The 20,600-nt window shown below is 55.7% G+C and overlaps 2 protein-coding genes across 2 annotated transcripts in view; one reads left to right on the top strand and one right to left on the bottom strand.

The window, feature by feature from the left end:
* Nucleotides 1–2,441, top strand: part of TASOR2 (transcription activation suppressor family member 2) — a 36,801-nt gene extending 34,360 nt beyond the window's left edge. Inside the window, exons 21-23 of the mRNA XM_059471736.1 lie at nt 643–748; nt 1,875–2,050; nt 2,320–2,441. Coding sequence (XP_059327719.1) covers nt 643–748; nt 1,875–2,050; nt 2,320–2,441 — 404 coding nt within the window. The remainder of the gene's footprint in view (nt 1–642; nt 749–1,874; nt 2,051–2,319) is intronic.
* A 2,356-nt stretch (nt 2,442–4,797) lies between these two features.
* GDI2 (GDP dissociation inhibitor 2) lies at nt 4,798–19,643 on the bottom strand. Its single transcript, XM_059472463.1, has 11 exons — nt 19,468–19,643; nt 11,716–11,823; nt 11,095–11,194; nt 10,274–10,408; nt 8,615–8,813; nt 8,220–8,351; nt 7,729–7,828; nt 6,981–7,152; nt 6,164–6,308; nt 5,898–5,952; nt 4,798–5,800 (listed from the first exon to the last, which is right to left on the bottom strand). Exons 1-11 carry the CDS (start codon nt 19,510–19,512, stop codon nt 5,645–5,647), a joined length of 1,347 nt encoding a protein of 448 aa, XP_059328446.1. The 5' UTR covers nt 19,513–19,643; the 3' UTR covers nt 4,798–5,644.
* Nucleotides 19,644–20,600: the final 957 nt, after the last annotated feature.

The following is a 20,600-nucleotide window of genomic DNA, read 5'->3' as shown; positions in this document are numbered from 1 at the left end:
TCCCTCTGACTCCATCCCTCTCTCTGGGATGGAGTGCCCAGCTCAGGGGTCCCAAAACATCCTAGGCCAGGGCAGGGCTGTCCCATGGATTTCTGGTGCCAGGACAGGTCCCTGGCTGTCCCAGGATGTTTGTTTGGCCTGGAGACTCATGGAATGCTTTAGGTTGGAAGAGACCTTAAGGATTATCCAATTCCATGACAGGGACACTCCCACTGTCCCAGGCTGCTCCAGCCTGGCCTTGGGCACTGCAGGGATCAGGGGCAGCCCCAGCTGCTGTGGCAATGCCAGCCCAGGCAGGAATTCCTTCCCAGTATCCAGTGGGAAAAGGAGGAGAACTTGCTGCTGCCTTCAGCTCCTTAGTGGGAAGGGGCAGAGAAAACAGAGCCACCTCTCCTGGGAGATGCTCTGTGAGGTGACAGGGACAAGCTGCACTTGTCCTTTAGGATCAGGGAAAAATTCACCCCAGGGCATGATCCCAACTCCCCATCCTGTACAGTTTGGGTCTCCATCCTTGCAGGGACTCACAGCTCCCCTGGACAAAGCCCTGAGCACCCCCAGGTGGCCCCATTGGAGCAGGGCTGGGCCCAGAGACCCCCAGGCCCCCCCTTACCCCAGCCACGCTGAGCTCTGGTGTCCCCTCAGGCCAGCTGAAGGAGGTGGTGAAGCTGCTGGAGAAGCTGAACAGGAGCGGGAGGTGGAGGTGGCTCCTGCACCACAGGGAGAGCAAGCAGCTCAGAGGAGACCTCAGGTAACGGCTCTGCCTGAGAAATGGGGATTTCTGGGATGGAGCAGCAGGGCCTGGGACCTGGAGAGCGTCAGATGGCCTGGAACGTTGTCCTGGATGTGATCCTGGAGGAGGCAGAGCTCTGGCAGCTCTCCTGCTCCCTGCTGGGCCTCCGTAAGGCTCCTCCCTGGCAGAGGCGCCCTCAGGGAGTGCTGCAGGCTCCTGGGGAGGCACAGATTCCCTTGAGGGGCTGCACATGCCCAAAACTCCCACAGCACATCCCCAAAACTCCCAAAGCACATCCCCAAAACTCCCACAGCACATCCCCAGAACTCCCACAGCACATCCCCAAAACTCCCACAGCACATCCCCAGAACTCCCACAGCACAACCCCAAAACTCCCAAAGCACAACCCCAAAACTCCCACAGCAAACCTCTCTCCCTTCCCCCAGCCCATCCCAGCTCCTGGCACACCCCTGGGGCTCAGGGCACCTTCCTGGGCTCTGCCCCCTCTGCTCCTTTCCCTGCCCCATCAGTCACAGCTGGGACTGGGGAGGGATGGGGGTGCAGAGAAGGAATTGCCGCTCCATTTGCCACCAGGAATGGTTGAAGATGGAGCTGCTCTGGCCTGGGTTCATCCATGGATGGGTGAAGTGAGAAAACTCCTGGGTTGGGATGAAGCCAGTTCAGCAGGGAAAGCTGGGAAAACCAAGGGATTCATCCCCAGGAGAGCCAGGCTCCATCATCACCACCTCTCCAACATCCCCTCTTCCTTCTCCTCCCAGCTTTGTATCCTGAGCCTGGTTCCAGGCTCTGGAACACCCCTGGGACAGTGGCACTCACAGTGGCACCCCCCTGTCCTGCCCTTGTGCCCCCAGGCCCGTGGGTGAGTGAGAGCAGCCTTGGCTTTCCAAACCCTGCTCCAGCAGCAGCAAAACCCCCCTGACCCACCACAGCTCCCAGCAACCCCAGAGCAGCCCCTGAGACAAAAATGAACCAAGCCCAGGCCAAACCAGCACAGGCAGCCCTGGGGCAGGGGGGAACGTTCCACTTTGGATTCAGAAATCACCCGTGGGGCTGGAAAATCCACCTGGAAAAGCAAATCCCACCCTGCCTGCTCGCTCCCTGAGCCGTGCCCCTCTCTCAGCAGGGCCGATGGCAGTGCCCAGAGGAAGCAGCAGCTGCTGAGGTGGTGCCAGGGGGCAGAGCTGCTGGAGCTGCTGCCCTTCCACGGCTGCGACTCGGCGGCCGAGCCCCGGCGCGCCCAGTGCCTGCTGGGGCTGCAGGCGCAGCACGTCCGCGCCCGCTTCGCCGTGTTCCTCACAGGTGAGGATCCCAGCCCTGCGCCCTGAAAGGGCCTGGAGAGGGGTGGGGGGGATAAAAAACCCCTGTTCTGCTGCTGTGGGAATTGCTGCTTGCAGGTGTGGGTGCTGAAAGGGAATTTGGGATTTTTTGGCTGTTTTTGGAGCCGTGGGTGGCTGAGGGTGTTGGCAGAGCAGCAGAGCGGCCACGGTGGGGTTTAGGGATATTCCCTGCAGGTTTAGGAACAAACTCCTCTGTTGGAATTAACGGAGCTGCTGCTCCTCCCCTTGCAGAAAACCCCAGCAGCAGCTGCAGGGAGATGCTGGAAAGCAAAGGAATTCTGGTGGCTGACATCTCCACCTTCCTCGGGACGGTGCAGAAAGTGGCTGCTCCCTTCAGAAGAAGCTACTGGTAAGAGGGGAAAGCTTGGGATTGATCCCAAAAAGCTGGGAACAGCTCAGGGCTGGCTGTGGGGTGGCCAGCAGGGAGCTGGGATCCAGCAGCAGGGCAGGGACCATCCCGAAGTGCTGGGTGTGGGATCTGCCAGTCAGCACCGATTCCTGCAGCTGGATCCAGCAGAGCCACACCTGGAAAACGGGAAAAGCTCCAGGCCTGGCCCTGGGGAGGCTCTGCAGGAGGCTGGCACTGCCCAGAGGGTGCCAGGCACTGACCTGGGCCACGTCTCTGTGTTGCAGGTGACAAAGTGAAGCCACCAAGACACGGCTCCTCCCCAGGCCCTGTGGCACCAGTTTGGGCACCCCGGTCCTGTGGGGGACATCCCCACCATCCAACCCAGTGGATCCCCACCATCCCAATGGATCCCCACCATCCCAGTGGATCCCCACCCTCCATCCCAGTGGATCCCATCCATCCCAGTGGATCCCCACCACTCATCCCATGAATCCCAGTGGATCCCCACCATCCATCCCAGCAGCTGCTGGGGGTGGGGGAAAGTCGGGTTTAGCTCTGTACATAAATCTTATTTAAAGGTGGAAATGCAAACCCTCAGGGGATTCATTCCCTGCCATCCAGTCTCACATAGGAAAGTTCTTTTTAAACGGTACAGGTAAATTATTGGAGTGGTTTGAAGTCTTTTCTTGCAGCTGCCATTGGAGCAGGCAAATGAATTTCCCGAAGTGTACTTTAAGATGAGGAATGAGAACAAATCCCTTTTCCACGTGGTCGTTGCTGTTCAGGCCCACACTACATTTCAGCTCAGCCCTGCTGCCTCCTGGTACCAGTTCCCTGCTGGGACTCGTGGAATCCCAGCACAGGAACCCCTGTAAATAGTGGGAAGCAGGAACAGAATAAGCTCTTTTATTTATGGGGGAAAGGAGCAGCCCAGCCCCGTTCCCACCCGGCTCCGCGGGGCAGGGGCGTTCCTCAGCTCGTTTTTAAATCAGGACTGCGAGGTCACTCTGTACAGGATGACTTTGTAAAGAGTTTGATTAATAAAACCTCCAAAATCACAAATGGCACACAGCTCTGCTTTCTGGAGAGGGGATCCAGCTCAGCATCCAGCCTTTCCCAGCAGGGACAGGGAGGGCAGGGGATTTGCCAGCTGGGACAGAGGTGGGGAAGCAGCCAGGAGTGAGCAAGACCATGATGGGCTCCTGGATGATGGATCCCAGCGTGCTTCCCTGCAGGATGGATGGAGTGACCAGAGGAATGAGCAGGTTACAGCAGGTAGGGATAATGGGATTATTTCTTTTCCGCCTGGTTTATGGGCATGGCACAGAGGGAGCTTCCCCACCCCACTCCCAGCAGCCGAGGGTGGGAAGGGTTCCTGCAAGTGGCACCTCAGGATTGTTCCTGCCAGTGGCACCTCAGCAATTGCACCTGCCCGTGGCACCTCAGGATTGTTCCTGCCAGGGGCACCTGGGGAATTGCTGCTGCCAGTGGCACCTCAGGATTGTTGTGCCAGTGGCAGCTGGGGAGGAGGAAGTGCCAGAAGCCCGGTCTGGGAGGAAGGGGAGGGGAAGCCCCAGGCGGGCTCGGCTCAGCTTTGGGACCGCGATAGGATCAAACCCCAGTTCCTGTGTGGGAACCCTGCCAGGGGAAGCCCGTGCCACCCTGGAGAGCTGCTCTGAGGCTGTCCCTCGGTTCTCCTGGCACTTGGCGTGGCTGTGCCAGCCAGGGAATGGGGAAGGATGGCTCGGGATCGAACAGCTCCTGTTGAGGATGGAGAGCAGCCCAACAGGGATTATTGCTGCCATTTCCAGCTGTGGCACTGGGTGGCTGCAGGAACAGGGACTGTGCCAGCACAGCCTGAGCCACACCTGCCCCACCAAACACAGCCAGAGCAGCACAAGCTGGAAAGAACCACGGACCCAGGGAATGCCTTCCTGCAGGAAACGCTCCCATGGACCCAGGGAATGCTCCTGTGGACCCAGGGAATGCTCCCGTGGAACCAGGGAATGCCTTCCTGCAGGAAACGCTCCCATGGACCCAGGGAATGCTCCTGTGGACCCAGGGAATGCTCCCGTGGAACCAGGGAATGCCTTCCTGCAGGAAACGCTCCCATGGACCCAGGGAATGCTCCCGTGGAACCAGGGAATGCTCCTGTGGAACCAGGGAATGCCTTCCTGCAGGAAACGCTCCTGTGGAACCAGGAAATGCTCCCATGAACCAGGAAATGCTCCCGTGGAACCAGGGAATGCCTTCCTGCAGGAAACGCTCCCGTCTCAGCCCTGGCAGGCAGAGATGCTGCAGGGTCTCAGCCTGGAGCTGCTGCTCCCGGAACTGAAGTGAATCAGACCAGAGGCCAGGACTGGTTTCCAGAATTTGGCTTTACTTCGCAGTACAGAAATCATTTGGAGCCTTCAGGAGACACGAGAAGCACAGGCTCTGTCATGCCGATACCGCAGCGCCGTTTGGTCCATCCGAGAAGCCACCGGGGGACAGAAAATACTTCCACATCTTGCCTGCTCTGTAATTTGTTCTCTCAATTTTATTAAGATTAAAACACAAAGGAGCCTGAGGCACAGCTGTGTCCCAACCGATGTAAACGGGTTTAGAAGCTTAAGTGGAGGTTAAGTTCTGTGCCCAGAACGAAGCCAACATTTGCTGCTACAATAGGTGTGGGCTTTGTCCATGATACAACTTTGCCACAGAGTTAAGATTGATGGGAGAGACTTTTAGGGATGCTGTCCACAATAATGGAGTGCTCAGTTTCTATTTTCCTTGATATCAGGTTTGAGTGACATCAGCGTCACATCTACGAGCTCACCAGAAGCACAGGATTGTGAAGGATGTTTTACAAATGATTAAAAAGACAAGGTAAGATACAGCTGTCAATGAGTTATTTCAAATCTGCACCCACGTCTACGTCTGCAAAAATAATAATAATAAGAGTAAGTTCAGTCTGCCTTTCTGCTTACGAGGTTAGTCAGGAATATCAGTCAGGAATTTGCCAGATTCTGGACAGCAGCCCTACTAGAATGAAATAATTAACACATGATATCCAAAAAGGGAACATTACCAGTGCAGTACTCTTCAATCTCTCAGAGATGGGATTACAAAAGCAGGCCTTACAATATTGAATTTCGTACAGTGTTCATTAAGTTCCTTATATATTCATATTAGCCGATTTAAACTTCTCCTAATTAGAGACTCTCATTACTGCTGCTCCTCCTCCCCGTAGATGTCGTTCTTCTTGCGTTTCATCTCCTCGAAGTCGAACTCTGATCCCATCATCCTCTTATAAATATCTTTGATGTCATCACACGTCGTCTCGAAGTGGGTGGTGGCGTCGTAGGTGCGCGAGATGAAGATCTGCAAGCAGAGGCAGAGGCAGAAGCGGCGTTGGAGCCCCGAGCTGGAGCTGCAGCTGGAGCCCATCCCTGCCCAGCCCGGCTCAGCCCTCACTCACCTGGCTCTCGGTTCCCAGGTCGGTCGGTGCAAACAGGTCACTGATGCTCACAAACCTGCACAGGCGAGAAACAGCCTTGGTTTGGTTTGGTTTGGAAGGATGGGTTCAGAGCAGGAGCGGTTCAGTGCAAGGGCAGCGCTCAAAGTGCTGGGCACACTCAGCTCGACCAGCTCTGGGCAGGCTCCAGAGGTCCCAGCGTGGGGACGGGGGCTGGCCGAGGACTCAGTGTCCCCCAGCGTGGGGACAGGGGCTGGCCGAGGACTCACTTCTGCTCAATGGGCTCCAGAAGGTCCAGGGCTGGCTTGATCTCCTTCTCGGGGTCCGCGGTCTCCACGGTGGTGCTGGCGATGGCGATGTACTTGCCCTGCGCTGCCACGTTGTGGGCAGAGGAGATCATGCACACGTAGATATCTGGGGGGACAGGACACAGCTGCAGCCCAAAACCTTCTCCAACCTCATCCCAAAACCTCCTCAGGCTCATCCCAAAACCTCCTCCAGCCCCATCCCAAAACCTTCTCCAGCCTCATCCTAAAACCTCCTCCAGCCTCATCCCAAAACCTTCTCCAGCCTCATCCTAAAACCTCCTCCAGCCTCATCCCAAAACCTCCCCAGCCTCATCCCAAAACCTCCCCAGCCTCATCCCAAAACTTTCTCCACCCTCATGCCGAAAGCTCCTCACTCCCATCCCAAAACAGTGCCCACATCTCTTCCTGCTGCCCTGACACTTGGCACCCCCTGGGTCATTTGGAGAACCTGCAGTGAGTCCCATCCTCGCCCTGCATGCTCTCATCTCCTGGCTGAGCAGCCTGGACATGGGAGATGCCCAAAACTCAGTTTCCCATGATAGCTCCCAAAATCTGCTGGGATTCCCAGTGCCCTGTTCCAGGCCAGCAGCCCCTCCCCCACCTCTCCCAGTCTGGGCCATTTCCTGCCGCAGGTTCCTCACGAGGTTTTCCAACCACAGCTCCTCCCACGTCCCCTAAGTGCAGCTCAGCCCTGCTGGGCCCCAGCAGCCCCTGGGGCAGGGCAGGGCAGGAGCTGGCTCTGGCCCTGGCCCTGGCCCAGCTCACCCCCTGCACACACCTGATTTCCGGTTGACCTGGTTCTGTGGAATGATGATCTGGCACGAGTTGGCATCGTTTGTGTTCTTGATGGGGTGGCTGAGGATGCAGATGACCCGGATCACCTGGCCCACCTTGGTCACACGGTCTGACACGTAGCTGGGGTCGCAGATGAGCTGTTTGCAGCGAGCCACCTGAGAGCCAACGGGGAGAATCACCCAGCTCACATCAGAAATGATTCCTCCAGTAACAATTTACCATTTATCCATCTGAAGCCTCCAGGCTGCACACACTCTGGTCTCTAGCATGGACTGTCACCTCTGTTCCCAGCCAGGACACGTCATTCCCACCCCAAGGGACACGTTATCCCACCAGCAAGTGCTCAGCTGTCCCATCAGTGCCCACTCAGCTCCCAAGCTGGCAGCATTCCCAGCTCCATCCAGCCAGGTGGTGCAGAAGCTGCAGGAAGGCCACGTGCCAGCTGTCAGAGCAGCTGAGAGTGCCAAGGGCAGAGCTGGACACGAGGAGCAGCTCCCTCCCTGAATTATTCCCTGCCAGCCCATGGAGACTTCACCCCAGCTCCTGGAGCAGGGGTGCTGAGGGCTCTGCCCATCAGGACATTGTGTGTTCAGCGAGCTGGCACAGGGACAACAGCCCCAGCCCAACGTTTGGCCCTTGGGCTTAGAAAGGGTTTTGTCTCTGTGATCAAACCCAGAAGATGTCAGTTTGAGGGGCACAAGGGGAGCAGGGAAGGAGGGAAGGGTCCGTACCTCCCCCTCAGACTTGACCCCGACCACTTTGCCGTTCTCGATGACGATCTCCTCGATGGGCTTGTTGAGCATGTAGGTGCCTCCATAGATTGCGCTGAGCCTGCAACAGGAAAATCCCTTCAGCACCTCCAGGGCTGCACCTGAGCAGCCCTTCCAGCCCCAGGGGCTGCTCCTCTTGGATAAACCCCTCCTCAGACTTAAACCTCCTCAAAACCCTCTGCTTAAACACAAGGGATAAACACTCTGCCAACAGCATCCCTCAGCAAATCCAGAGGTGAACAAACCCGCAGAGAAAGAATCTCACGCGGAGGAACCATCTCTTAATTAAGTGAAAGAACCATTAAGGAGCACAGCATGTTGTGCAGCAGCACATTCTGGAAGCTCAGTGACTCCACACATCCAGCTCCACTGCACAGCCCACTGGAGGAAACCCAGAGTGCAAGCCAAGTGCAAGCCAAGTGCAAACCAAGTGCAAACCAAGTGCAGCTCACCTTGCAAATCCCTGGGGCAGCTCTCCAAGGCCATACAGGGGGTACAGGTAGGGGCTCTTCCCGTACCGAGCCAGGGACTCGCTGTACAGCTTGATCCTGTTGATTGTTTCTTGGCAGGGTTGATCTAGATAGCTGGGAAGGACAGTGACACCATTTGGGATGTTCCCAAGGCAGCACTTCCAGCAGAACACACCCAGAGAGCAAACTCTGCCTTCCCATGACGCTTCCTTCCCCACCCTGCAGCTGCTCCTGGCACTGCTTCCCTGGCAGTTCCTTTAAGGAGCACTCGGTGGCACAAGTTTTACCCAGGAACCCTCCATGTTTAAAATAACCAATCAATCCCATAATAACCCCAAACCCTGGGATTTGGGGAGCAGCTGAGCCCTCCCACTTACTCATCGGTCCTGTAGAGAGCGAGGGCATGGCCTGTGAAGTCAATGACATCCTGGCCCAGGTCAAACTTCTTGTACACATCCCTCATGGTGGTTTTCTTGGGGTCCACGCCCTCGAAGGTCCGCGGGTCGTTCTCGTCAAAGTTGGCCACGTACACCAGGAACTTCCTGAAGCGGCGCTTCTCAAACAGACCCATCAAACCTGAAACGGGGTGGGAGAGCTCAGAACCAGGAGTTTGGTAGAATTCAGAATCGGGGCTTGTGAGAATTCAGCAGAACCAGGGGTTTGGTAGAGTTCAGAACCAGGGGTTTGGTAGAGTTCAGAACCAGGGATCTGTGAGAATTCAGAACCAGGGGTTTGTGAGAATTCAGAATCGGGGGTTTGTGAGAATTCAGAACCAGGGGTTTGGTAGAGTTCAGAACCAGGGGTTGTGAGAATTCAGAACCAGGGGTTTGGTAGAGTTCAGAACCAGGGGTTTGGTAGAGTTCAGAACCAGGGGTTTGGTAGAGTTCAGAACCAGGGGTTGTGAGAATTCAGAACCAGGGATCTGTGAGAATTCAGAACCAGGGATCTGTGAGAATTCAGATCCCTCAGTGACTTTTGTGCCTTTCCCATTTCAGCAGTGGGTAGGAACCCCTGAGTGTTCAAACAAGGAATGGTTTGGGTTGGAAGGGACCTTAAAGGGCCTTAGTTCCTGTGGCAGGGACACCTCCCATTGTTGTCCCAGGTTGCTCCAAGTCCAGCCTGGCCTTAGATGCTGCAGGGATCCATCCAGGGCAGCCCCAGCTGCTCTGGCAATTCCAGCCCAGCTCCTCCCCACCCTCCCAGCCAGGAATTCCTTCCCCAGATCCTGTCTAACCCTGCCCTCCTTCAGCCTGAGGCCATTCCCCTTTGTCCTGTCCCTCAAACCCCAAACATGAGGCTGGACAAGGCTCCATTTCTGCACTTGAGCTCTCCACAAACTGCAGAAGCAAGACTGGAAACATGAGGGCAGTGCAGCACCTCCACTCCTGCCAGGATGAGTGTCCTGGAGACCACACATGAGATGTGGCCAAAGTGAAGGAATTCCTGGTTCCTTCAGCACACAGGGACATCTGCCATGAGGAAGGCTCAGCCCTGCAGATCTGGGATCAACTGCAGGAGTCACTTCATCAGAAGATGTTTCAGAGGTGCTGCTGAACACATCCCATGCCTGCAGCTCATGGAATGCCCTCTAGAGCCTAATGGATTCCACCAAACTGTTATTAGCTTTATTTGAGCAGTGAGATCTAAGCAGGCACCAATTAAGGTTTGAGGTGCCACAGGTCAGAATTAGTCATTCCAATTTGCCTGCAATTTTTTTCACACACACAATTCCAACAAGGACATGACAGCAAATATTTATGGCAGAGGTGGGAGATGAGCCCCAGATGGAACCTCCTGGGGAAGGAAAACACTGCCAGGCTCTCAGCAGAACCTCACTGAACGGGCAGCTCGGAAGCTCCGAGAAAACAGCGCTCAGCAAACCCAAGGCTCACAGCAAGGGGGGTCTGAAGGCAAAGAGGTGCAGGAGAGCCCTGAGGATGCTCCTTAAAGCATGAGGAGCATCAAGGATATCCCAAGGGATGGGTTTGCCTCTGTTTAGGGAATTCAAAGGGAACAGAAAAGGTGCAGCTACTCACTGGAGGCCAAAGCTTCTGCCTCAGTGGAAGGAACTTTGTAGATCTTTCCTCCCTTGTAGACGAAGCTGCCCTCGATCACCTTGAAGTCCAAGTAACGAGTGACTTCTGTGTAGAGCAGCATCTTTACCAACTGACCTGCAGGGGAAGAGGTTTGGCACAGTCACACACAGACACAGCAGCTCCCACGGCAACAAACCCTTCCCGTGCTCAATTCCCTCTGCAGGCTGGACAGGTTGGGACTAAAGCACCCAGCCTTGGCTGGGATCCATCTGTTCTTCCACTGCAGCAGCCCTGAGCCAGGCACTGCCCTGTCCGTCCGTCTGTCCATCCATCCATCCCTCCATCCACCCATCATCCATCCATCCATCCATCCATCCATCCATCCATCCATCCATCATCCATTCATCATCCATCCATCCATCATCCATCCATCCATCCATCCCTCCATCATCCCTCCATCCATCCATCCATCCGTCCCTGTCCATCCATCCATCCGTCCCTGTCCATCCATCCATCCGTCCCTGTCCATCCATCCATCCGTCCCTGTCCATCCATCCGTCCATCCATCCATCCATCCATCCATCCATCCATCCATCCATCCATCCATCCATCATCCATCATCCATCCCTGGTGCTCCAGGATGGGATTCCAGCAGCCAGGGCTGGTTTTAGGCCCTGCACTGGGAACCCTTCACTAATAAGGGGTTTGCTCTGGCCCAGTCCAGCACTGGAGCACACGGATCAAAGGATGAGGATTTCAGGATTGGCAGTTCCTGTCCTATTCCAGCACCCAGGAGTATCTGGGAGCTCAGGGTCACTCACCATTAGCCATAAGGAATTTAGGAATGAGGTCCACGTTCCAGTCTCTTCCCCGCCCCATAGATTCTGGTGGAGTTCCTGGGAGATTAAACCTTTTGTAGAGCTTTGGAGAGAGAATACAGAACTTATTATAGCCCAGGAAATCTGTCTGGGTGTCATTTCTCCCACACAAGGACACACTTTCCACGCCCACAGCTCCAGGCTGAACAGAAGCTCTTCAGTTTGAGCTCCGATCTGAGTTTGGAGCACACAAACACATCCAGTGAGTTGTCACAGGAAGAAGCAGGCAGTGTAATTCTGCTCATCCAGGCTTTGGGGATTTATGATGGACTGTTTAATGGCATTTCTTAGTCCAATTTACAATTTAGCTGCAGAGTTTTAACAGCCAGCTCTAACAGCTCTGAACGCTCTGTGCTCGGATTTGCTGGGATTCCAAGTGGGAATTACAGGAAACAAGCACAACCCTCCAACTCCAAACACCCCACACTGGCATCTTCCCCACTGCTGAGGAAGTGCCATAAACCTTCCTTACCCAAAGGAAATCCTCAGAGTCATTAATTTGAAGCCCCCCCAAGGCCAAGTGGGATGCCAGGAAGGACACAAGGATGGGTCTGTCACACTTACATCTTCCAGGGGTGTAATGGAAGCACTTTCCCCTCCATAGTACGAGTTCCGATCCATGTGAAGGACTTTCTTTCCATTCACTGACATAATCCCGGAGAGGATGCATTCCTGCAGGGAGGGAAGGATGCAAGGGACAGGTCAGCTGCACTGGAGCCTCCTCCTTCCCATTTTCCCTAACTGCACGTTCAGACAGCTCCATTGCAGCTGCACAGCCCTCTGCAAACACGCACAGCAGCTGCCTCGTTCCAGAATTCAGGCACCTCCTGGAGGCAGATTAACCTCTGAATAAATTTATTGTCTGCTCTGGGCAAGCCAAGCAAGAGGTCAGAGACTGTGTGTAGGTTGGATCCCTGCACAACCACCACCTATCAGGGCTTCCCTGAGGAAATTTTTGGGAATTCCATGCATTGGAGCCAAAGGATAATCTGTCCTCTAAGGCACCAGGTGTCAGTTTAAGGGTGTGCACACAGAGGCAGCAGGAGAATGAAATCTTACCTGGACTTCAATCAGTCTCCTCAGAACTTCAATTATTAATATTTGCCACACTGGGACACTCAGGATAATCACCAGCTTCTCTCAGAGAGCAGCATAAAGAATAAATGAAGGCATTTGGGTGCTTTACCAGCTCAGCTTTGCTCTCCTTGCTCTGTGCCCCCCGAGGAGCAGCAGATCAGCTGCTGTGTGTGACTGCAGAGCACACAGAGCACACACAGGCTGCAGGACCAGCTCAGCCCCTGCACAGCTAAATCCCCATTAAAACACAACTCTGCACCGGCGCTGGCACTCCCCGGCCAAGGAGCTTAACAAAAACTCCAATGTCTGTGTGCTTAGGACAGCTTATCTTGGAGGGTTTCCTGATCTTGCTCTGCCTCAGCTCCCTGCAGCAGCTGAGCTCCCATTCCTCACCAGGATCTCTCTGGTAGGTCCTGGCCACATCTCACATGGTGGCTGGGGCTTGCTGGAGGGGGCTTGGAGCCCTGCTCCAGTGCAAGGTGCCCCAGCCGTGGCAGGGTGGTTTTTCAGGTCTCTCCACCCAAACCATTGCAAATCTTTCATGCAGTGTGAAACCCCCACCCAGCTGCTGAGATGCCAGCCCTGCACATCTGCCAGGACTCGTGCAGGCAGGCTGGCCCTCCTGCAGATCTATGTCCCCAGGAGACCTTTCCTGTTTGCTCCACAAGCCCCTCAGGCAGGACTCCCCTCCTGTGGCACTTCCCCCTCCTGTGGAGCACACGAGGTTCATTTCCAGCTCCAGCCTGACCAGTGCAGGTGTCAGGCAGGAAAACCACAAACACCAGGAGTTCCCACTGCGGATTGTTTGTGTAAATCCTGACTGCAGTCAATCCTGGCTGTAAAGGAAGCTGTAAAATCAACTTCAGCAGCTCTCAGGGGTTGTTTTGTTCTAAGGTCAGACATCTGCAGGTGCAGGGATCGCTGGCTGAGGATTTGCTGTGCTGCTGCTTCCAGGTGGCACTGCAAAAACCTTCTCTGTTGGGACAGCAGGGCAGTGCAGGCCAGTCTGTCACCCACCAGGATGTCACCACAATCCAGCCAAGGACCTGAGGAGCAAAGCCTCACACACAGCAAGGACACTCTGAATTCAGTGCTCGAAGTCAGGGAAGATTTCCAGCACGGTGCCCACAAGGCTTCATCATCACCACGTGGACTGTGAGTAGTGAGCCACAGTGCTTCCACAAAAGCTCCTTCCTTCCACGGTACCATCCTTCCAAGGATCCTACAAGGTCCCTCCTTTTTTCCCCACGGGCTGGAGCAAGCAGAGATCCTCCCGGCACATACAGCTGCACCGAACCCCGTGCGAAGTCATTACTCAAAGCCTACACCGCTGAGTAACCACAGGAGTAAAAGTGGCTCCAGCGTTAATGATTAACCACACCCGAGGCAGGACTGCCACACCACGGGCCTCATCGCTGAGCAGTTACATTGACAGAGCTCTGTGCTGGACTCCCTGCTCTGCCCTGTGATTTATCCCTGGAACATCTCCCACAGCCCTGGCTCACCAGCCCGGCCAGATGGTGGCACGGGGCTGTGAGTGTCCATGCTGGAGCTGAGCCACAAGGAAGCCAACCAGGGTTTCACGACTAAATCAGCACCAAAGGGAGGGAGGGAGCTCAGGAAAAGCTGCACAAGCCACGTCCACTGATGTGGATGTCAGCTGATCTCAGTCACCCACTTAACCTCAAAGCATTCCTTGCTCTGTGTTCCCAGAAGAGGAGTGTGCATCCCTTGGAGTGAATGGGGGCACCAGCAGAAGAAACAAGAGGCCTTAAGCTCCTCTCCACTCTCACCCATTGGGCAGGGCTGTGGGACTGGGGTGGAGCTCTTACCCTGCTGTTCAACCCAAGGCTCACCGAGCACTCTGAAATCCTGCCCAGCCCTTTCAGGCCACTTCCCCGTGCAGCCACGATGGCCATGAAGCTGCACAATGGATTTATCCTCCCAGCTCAGCAATTCCTGTGGATGCAGCGCTGGCTGTGGGACTGGGAAGCGCTGGATGTGTGACGCTGTCATTCGGGTCAGGGAGCGAGGAAAACAAACGGCCTGTGCTGATAAGGGAGGGCTGGGGACAGTTTGGAGTGCAAATAAAAAGGGGAAGTGTCACAGTTCAAATCTCTGCATTTTCTGCTCGTTTATAAACGTCACCACCACCGAACAGAACAGGGGGCAGCTGCTGACAGCAGCAGCAGGACACAGCAGGGAGAGCCCCGGGTATCCAGATCCAACAGAAGCCATGCAAATTGCAGTCTCGCTGCCACTACAGTGCTCTGCCTCGGCCAGTTCAGGTTACCAGCTCCCGGGAGCTCACTGGGCTGCTGAATGAACGATCTGAGCTGCTGCAAATGGCCAGGGAACCAGGGAGAAACCAGCACCGCAATGTGGGGACAGCACATCCACTGGGAGTCCATGGAAATAAAAATAAGGAGTGACTTGGAGGTGTTGGTGTTTCCATGCTTGCTTAAGACCATGAGCTCCTCCCTGGAGACAGGAGCTGTTCATGGCCAGCCCCCGTGCATGCAGAGGCCTTGAGGAACGGAGGGAAGCGAGGAGGTTTCCGTGGATTTCCTCCAAGTAGGGCGGCAGTTCAGCAAGGCTCAGACAGCCCGATGGAAACTGGAGCCAGGGCTGTTCCCGTACCAGCGCCGAGGGGAGGATTGGGCACCGAGCAAAATCCCCTCGGCCTCGGGAGCGGCTCTGGCACCGCCAGGCGCGTTCTTCGAAAGGCAGAGAGGGCTGGCCGTGCCCAGGGACAGGCACACATGGCTGGGCTGGGCTGGGACCTCCGGAGATCCCTGCTCCAGCCTGGGCAGGGTCACCTGGGCAGTGACACCGGCAATTCCAGCTCTCACAGCCTGACCCATCCGACACCTGCCAGAACAACTCCTGCTCATCCTACACCTGCACAAACAGCTCCTGCTCATCCTACACCTGTAAACACAACTCCTGCCCATCCTACACCTGCACAAACAGCTCCTGCTCATCCTACACCTGTAAACACAACTCCTGCCCATCCTACACCTGCACAAACAGCTCCTGCCCATCCTACACCTGCACAAACAGCTCCAGCCCATCCTACACCTGCACAAACAGCTCCTGCTCATCCTACACCTGCACAAACAGCTCCAGCCCATCCTACACCTGCACAAACAGCTCCTGCTCATCCTACACCTGTAAACACAACTCCTGCCCATCCTACACCTGCACAAACAGCTCCTGCTCATCCTACACCTGCACAAACAGCTCCTGCTCATCCTACACCTGCACAAACAACTCCTGCTCATCCCACACCTCCCAGAACAACTCCTGCCCATCCTACACCTGCACAAACTCCTGCCCATCCTACACCTGCCAGAACAACTCCTCACCACACTGCAACAATGCCCTCTGCTACCAAAGCACAGACAGACTCCAGCTTTCCCCATCAAAGGGAAGAAGCTTTTCCTCCTAAGCCATTGCTCCACCTCAAAGGAAGAGCCGTGGAAGGAATGAAAGCAGCTGGGACAGTTGGGCGTCCCCTGCAGCAGATGCTCCCACATGGGCCTCACAGTCACTCTGAGGCTCTTCAGGCCACACAGCCTGGGCCTGTAGGAATAAATACATCCTGAACCAATGAGTGTGGCTCCTCTGCTCCCACAGAAAGTGAATCTGTATCTCTGAGGTGGATTTGAATAGCTTTACCATGGGGAGGCAGCTGGCAGGTAAGCAGCTTAGCTCAGCCTGCAAAGAGTGAAACCTCAGCAGGAACGGAGCATTCCCCTACTGGGGCTCAACTGGGAGGGTTCAATTATCCCAGAATCCATGGAAAATAACTCTGCAGAGGCAGGGAGGGCAGACAACAGAGCCCGTGCCCAGGCACAACATCCCACTCTGACATAACCACCGAGGAAGCAGCGAGCCACTCCCACAGCAGAGGTGGGAATCACGGTGGGCTGGGAAATTCTGTGAACTGAAAAGAGAGGTGAGAAAATCCAGCCACGAGGAGCTCTCCAGTGTATGACCACTGCACCAGATTAAAAACCAGTCTGGGCAGTAGGGCTGCAGGAAGATGATCCCTAATCTGGCACACATGATGCACACAGAAAGCCTAAGACAAGGACCTTAAAGCTCTTAAAGCTCCAGCAGCCTGGAAAAGCCATTCCCAGCAGGAATGAGGCAGCTGGAAGATCTACCAGCTCTGATGCAGCTCTCACTTCATCCACAGCGATCCAGGCAGAGGGAGCAGGAGCAGCCATGGAGTTCTGGAAGTCTGAGGGACTGTATCAGCAATAATTCAGGATTATTTTTCCCCACAGGGCTAAGACACATCTCTATGAGCTGGCACTGCAATGGGGTCTCTGATTAGCACACAGAAGGGAAAAGCTGAAATAGCTGGAGTGCCAGTAATCCCAGTCCTAAAGCTGCCTTTAGCCCTTCATTACTGCTGAGGAAGAGATTAACACCTGAAATATTCATGTTGCACTTCCAGATCCATCCCAGTGGAATTCACACAGCACCCAGTGGCCCCACAGACCCAACCAGAATGACCACTACAATGGATTTATTTGTGCTCTTTTACAAAGCTCCAACCACTCATTCTTCCTCTTTAAACCAACAATCGAACTTTCCCTTTGGCAAAAGAAAAAAATCCTTCAGATCAGCAGCAGAGACACAACCTCAGAGCCACAACAGGGGCCTGAAGGGCTCCAGCAGCAAATCCAGGAGCAGCCTGACCACCAGAACTTCTGTGACAGCTGCTCTGGAAAAGGAAAGGAACAACTGGATGTGTTTCCAGCTCCTTCTCCTCAGGTACCACAGGTACCAGATCCTTTTCCACTGCTACCACAGCTGTGCAGGAGGGTCCTCCAGGCCAGCCTGACCCAGCTCTGCTGTGACACCATCACAATGGCTGAGCCAGCAGCAGGAATTCTGGGATGGCTGCACCAGCACCTCTGCTTTCCATTCTTTTCCACATGAGCTGCTCAAGGCCAGACGAAGCCCACCCTAATTGGTATTTCAGAGGCAAAGCCAGCACACCAGCAGCAAAATCCGAGCTCCTGGATATTCCCAGGCTCTGCAGTTTGGTCAGCACACCTTAAAATTCGGCCCTAATTTATTCCTTTTAACTCAACCGCTGCTCATTAGCAGGAGCTTGTCTTAAAAGTGATTTCACAAGAGGCCTTTTGTCAAATTTACACTGGCATTTGTCAGTTTGAGATTAAGCCCTGCAGTTCACCAACTTGATACCCCGCTCACACTAAAGCATAAATTAACATTTTAATGCAGCTCCGATCTATTGGAGGCCCCTTCACTAGAAGCTCATTATATTTCACCTCCCCAAAAGTGCCTTTCCCTGCTTGGCTGGGCTGGGCCAGGCTTTAGGACAGGCTCCAGCTTTCCCTATCAAGGGGAAGAAGCTTTTTCCTCCTAAACCATTGCTCCTCCTCAAAGGAGAGCCTGGAAAGGAATGAAAGCAGCTGGGACAGCTGGGTGTCCCCTGGAGCATATGGACACACACCTTACACCTTCCCTTGTGCCACACCCCAGGTACACCTTACACCTTTCCTTACCCCTTTCCTTTGTGCCACGTCCCAGCTGTGTCACCCCTCTCCCCAACGCCAAAAGAGGGGGATAGTAGGGATGATAACCCAGCTGTGCCTTCCCTGGGGTCCTGTGTCAGCCCCATCAATCACAGCACCCAAACCACGCCTGGACTTCAATTTAATCTCCATCCCAGGGGAAGTGGGGGAACCCCACTGGGCCAACCCCAAAGAGATCCCTTTGTCCGGCCACCTCTCCCCACCAACAGGAGGGAACAAAAGCAGGAAAGGCCACTTGCACAAGGAGGAAAACCTTTCCACCATATTGGATTTTCTTCCCCCTTCCCCAAACAATGCCTCGCATTTGGAACCTGCAATCCGCCCTCCCGTGGCATCTCCCGGCCCCCAGGGAGGCAGGAACGGGCAGAAATCCCCCTGCAAACCTCCCTGGCAGCGGCACTGCCATGTTTTTTTTTCCCCAGGGCTGCCTGCGGCGCGGGCTGCATCCTCCACAATAGGACAAAGCCCCACCAGGGCTCGTCCCCCTCCCTCCGCCGCACCCCATCAGCTGTCAGCTCTCCTCAGGGATCACCGGGATGCAGCCACATCGCAGGAAAGGGGATTTTTTTTGGAGGGGGGAATAAGGGAAATTTGACAGGCTCGCCAGCCTCCCATCCCCCTCCTGCTGCAGTCAGGGCTGGATGGAGCCGAAGGCTGCAAAGGCGGAGCGGGAATGGGGATGGAGGGGGGGGACAACCACGGCTGCCTCCACCCTGCACGGACCTGCAGCCACGTTAGGGTTGGGGTACGGGGATAAGGGGGAAGGGATGCGTGAATGGAAAAAAATAAGGTAATAATTAAAAAATAAATGAAAGGCAACAAATGCCCGTCGGCGTTTTATTGTCCGAGTCTCCCCACGCCCTCCCTCCGCAAAACAACCGCATTTCCTGGGGCCCCCTGGGAGCGGCGGGGATCGGGGACGGGGATATCCAAACACGAGGAGCTCTTATAAAAAATATATATATATAAAAATCATATAAAAACCCCACCCGGGGGTCCAGTTAGGGATGGGGAGAAGGATCCAGGGTGGGGATTGGAGCTGCGGGGTGCTGTGAGAGTTAATGATGGGGAAATGAGGCAGGGGTCCGCCGGTGGGGTCACACGCACCAGACCCCCGGGTAATGCTGAGGGGCGGAGGGGGAGGATCCCAGGCTGGGCTGGAGATGAATGGGAAAGGATCCAGGGTGGGGGTGGGACTGAAGCCGAGGGGGTGCTGAGATAATTAATGACAGGGGAAAGCACCCAGGGGTCCCCCAGGGGGTCACATACACCAGATCCCCAGTAATTTTAGGGATAAGGACAGGGGGAAGAATCCAGACAGAGGCGGGGGGGCTACGATGGACAGGTGACAGCTGAAGAACACGGCCTGAATGGGGCGAGTGGGGTGAGAATCAGGTGAGAGCCCGGGGAGGGCACCGCACACCCTGGGGGAGGGGATAAAGCCCCGAGCGCCCCAGGCCGCGGGGGGCTCACACCCAGCCTGGGGGGGATGATCAGGTGATAGACGGGCAAAGGACAGCGGCGCCGGGGTGGGTGAGAGCTGGGGAAGGGGGTCAGCCGCAGGAGCCGGGGGATGGCGGAGGGGGGGCGGCGGGGCGGGGCAGGGCGGCGGCCGCCCGCAGCAGGCCCGAGGCGCGAGCGGGCGGCGGCTGCTCCTCACCGTGAGGCCGGTGCCCAGCACGATCACGTCGTACTCCTCATTCATGGCGGCGCGCGGTGTCTCGGGGGTCTCTCGGCCGGGGCTGAGGCGAACCGGGCGCTACGCGGGGGCCGCGGGAGCGCGAGAAAATGGAGCCGCCGCCGTGAGGGGACCGCGCCGGGAGGGGCGGGGCCGGGCCACCTGCGCCCCGCCCACGCGCCTGCCAATCACGGCCGGATACGCCACGCCATTGGCTGGCGGGGCTGTCACTCAAGGGGCGGGAGCGATGCGCGCGCGAGCGGCGCTGCCACCGTGGTGGGGGCGCGGCGCGCATGCGCAGTTCCACGGCCGCCCCTATGGGCTCGGTGTGCGCGGGGGGGGGGGGGGGGGGGGGGGGGGGAAACTTTATATTGGGGGGGGGTCCTAAATTTGGGGGGGCTCCTTCATTTCTGGGGCTCACAATTTGGGGGGCACTTCACTTTAGGGAGCCCTCAAGGGGACGGGTTTCTTAATTTGAGAGAGTTCTCAGTTTAAAGGGGGAGCCCTTTAATTGAGGTGGTCTCAGTTTAGGGGGGCCCTTCAATGGGGGGTGGTCCTCAATTTTCATGGATCCTCCATTTGGGGGATTCTTCAGTTTAGGGAATTTTCTCCACTTGGAGAGGGGCCCTCGGTTTATGGGGGGTTCTTTATTTGGGGACAGACCCAGGTTTGGGGGGTCCTCAGTTTTGGTGGGCTCCTTAACCTGGGGGTTCCTCTGTTCAGGGTATTTATAATTTTGGGGGAGTTTTCAGTCTGGGGGGGATCCTACATTTAGGGGGTCCTCAATTTGGGGGTTTTTCCTCAATTTAGGAGAGGATCCTCAATTTGGGGGTGGTTCTTAATTCTGGAGGACCTCTCATTCATTAGTGGGGGATGCAATTGAATGGGGTCTCTTTTTGGGGGGAGTCCCCTATTTGGTGCATCCTTAATTTCAAGGGGATCCTCAGTTTGGGGATGTTCTTTAATACTGGGGAGCCCCTCAATTTAGGGGGTTCACTGGGGGGCATCCTCAATTTAGGGAGGTCCTTAAATTAGGGTGGGTTGTCACTTTAGTGGGGTCTTTAAATGAGGGGGTTCCTCAGTTTAGGGGGGTTTAATGGACCCCCCAATCCCTC

Source organism: Ammospiza nelsoni, chromosome 5 (assembly GCF_027579445.1).
Source record: "Ammospiza nelsoni isolate bAmmNel1 chromosome 5, bAmmNel1.pri, whole genome shotgun sequence".
In the NCBI taxonomy this organism is placed as follows: domain Eukaryota; kingdom Metazoa; phylum Chordata; class Aves; order Passeriformes; family Passerellidae; genus Ammospiza; species Ammospiza nelsoni.
The sequence above is the reverse complement of the archived record's forward strand: the minus strand, read 5'-3'. Positions and strand labels throughout refer to the sequence as shown.

What these genes read in the sequence shown, in the direction of transcription:
- GDI2 (XM_059472463.1), bottom strand. Translation starts at nt 19,512, where the DNA reads ATGAATGAGGAGTACGACGTGATCGTGCTGGGCACCGGCCTCACG. An exon ending in GCTCTCTACAGGACCGATGA is followed by an intron (nt 8,352 to 8,614) that starts GTAAGTGGGAGG and finishes TGTCCTTCCCAG; the next exon opens with CTATCTAGATCAACCCTGCC. An exon ending in CTGCCCCAGGGATTTGCAAG is followed by an intron (nt 7,829 to 8,219) that starts GTGAGCTGCACT and finishes TTCCTGTTGCAG; the next exon opens with GCTCAGCGCAATCTATGGAG.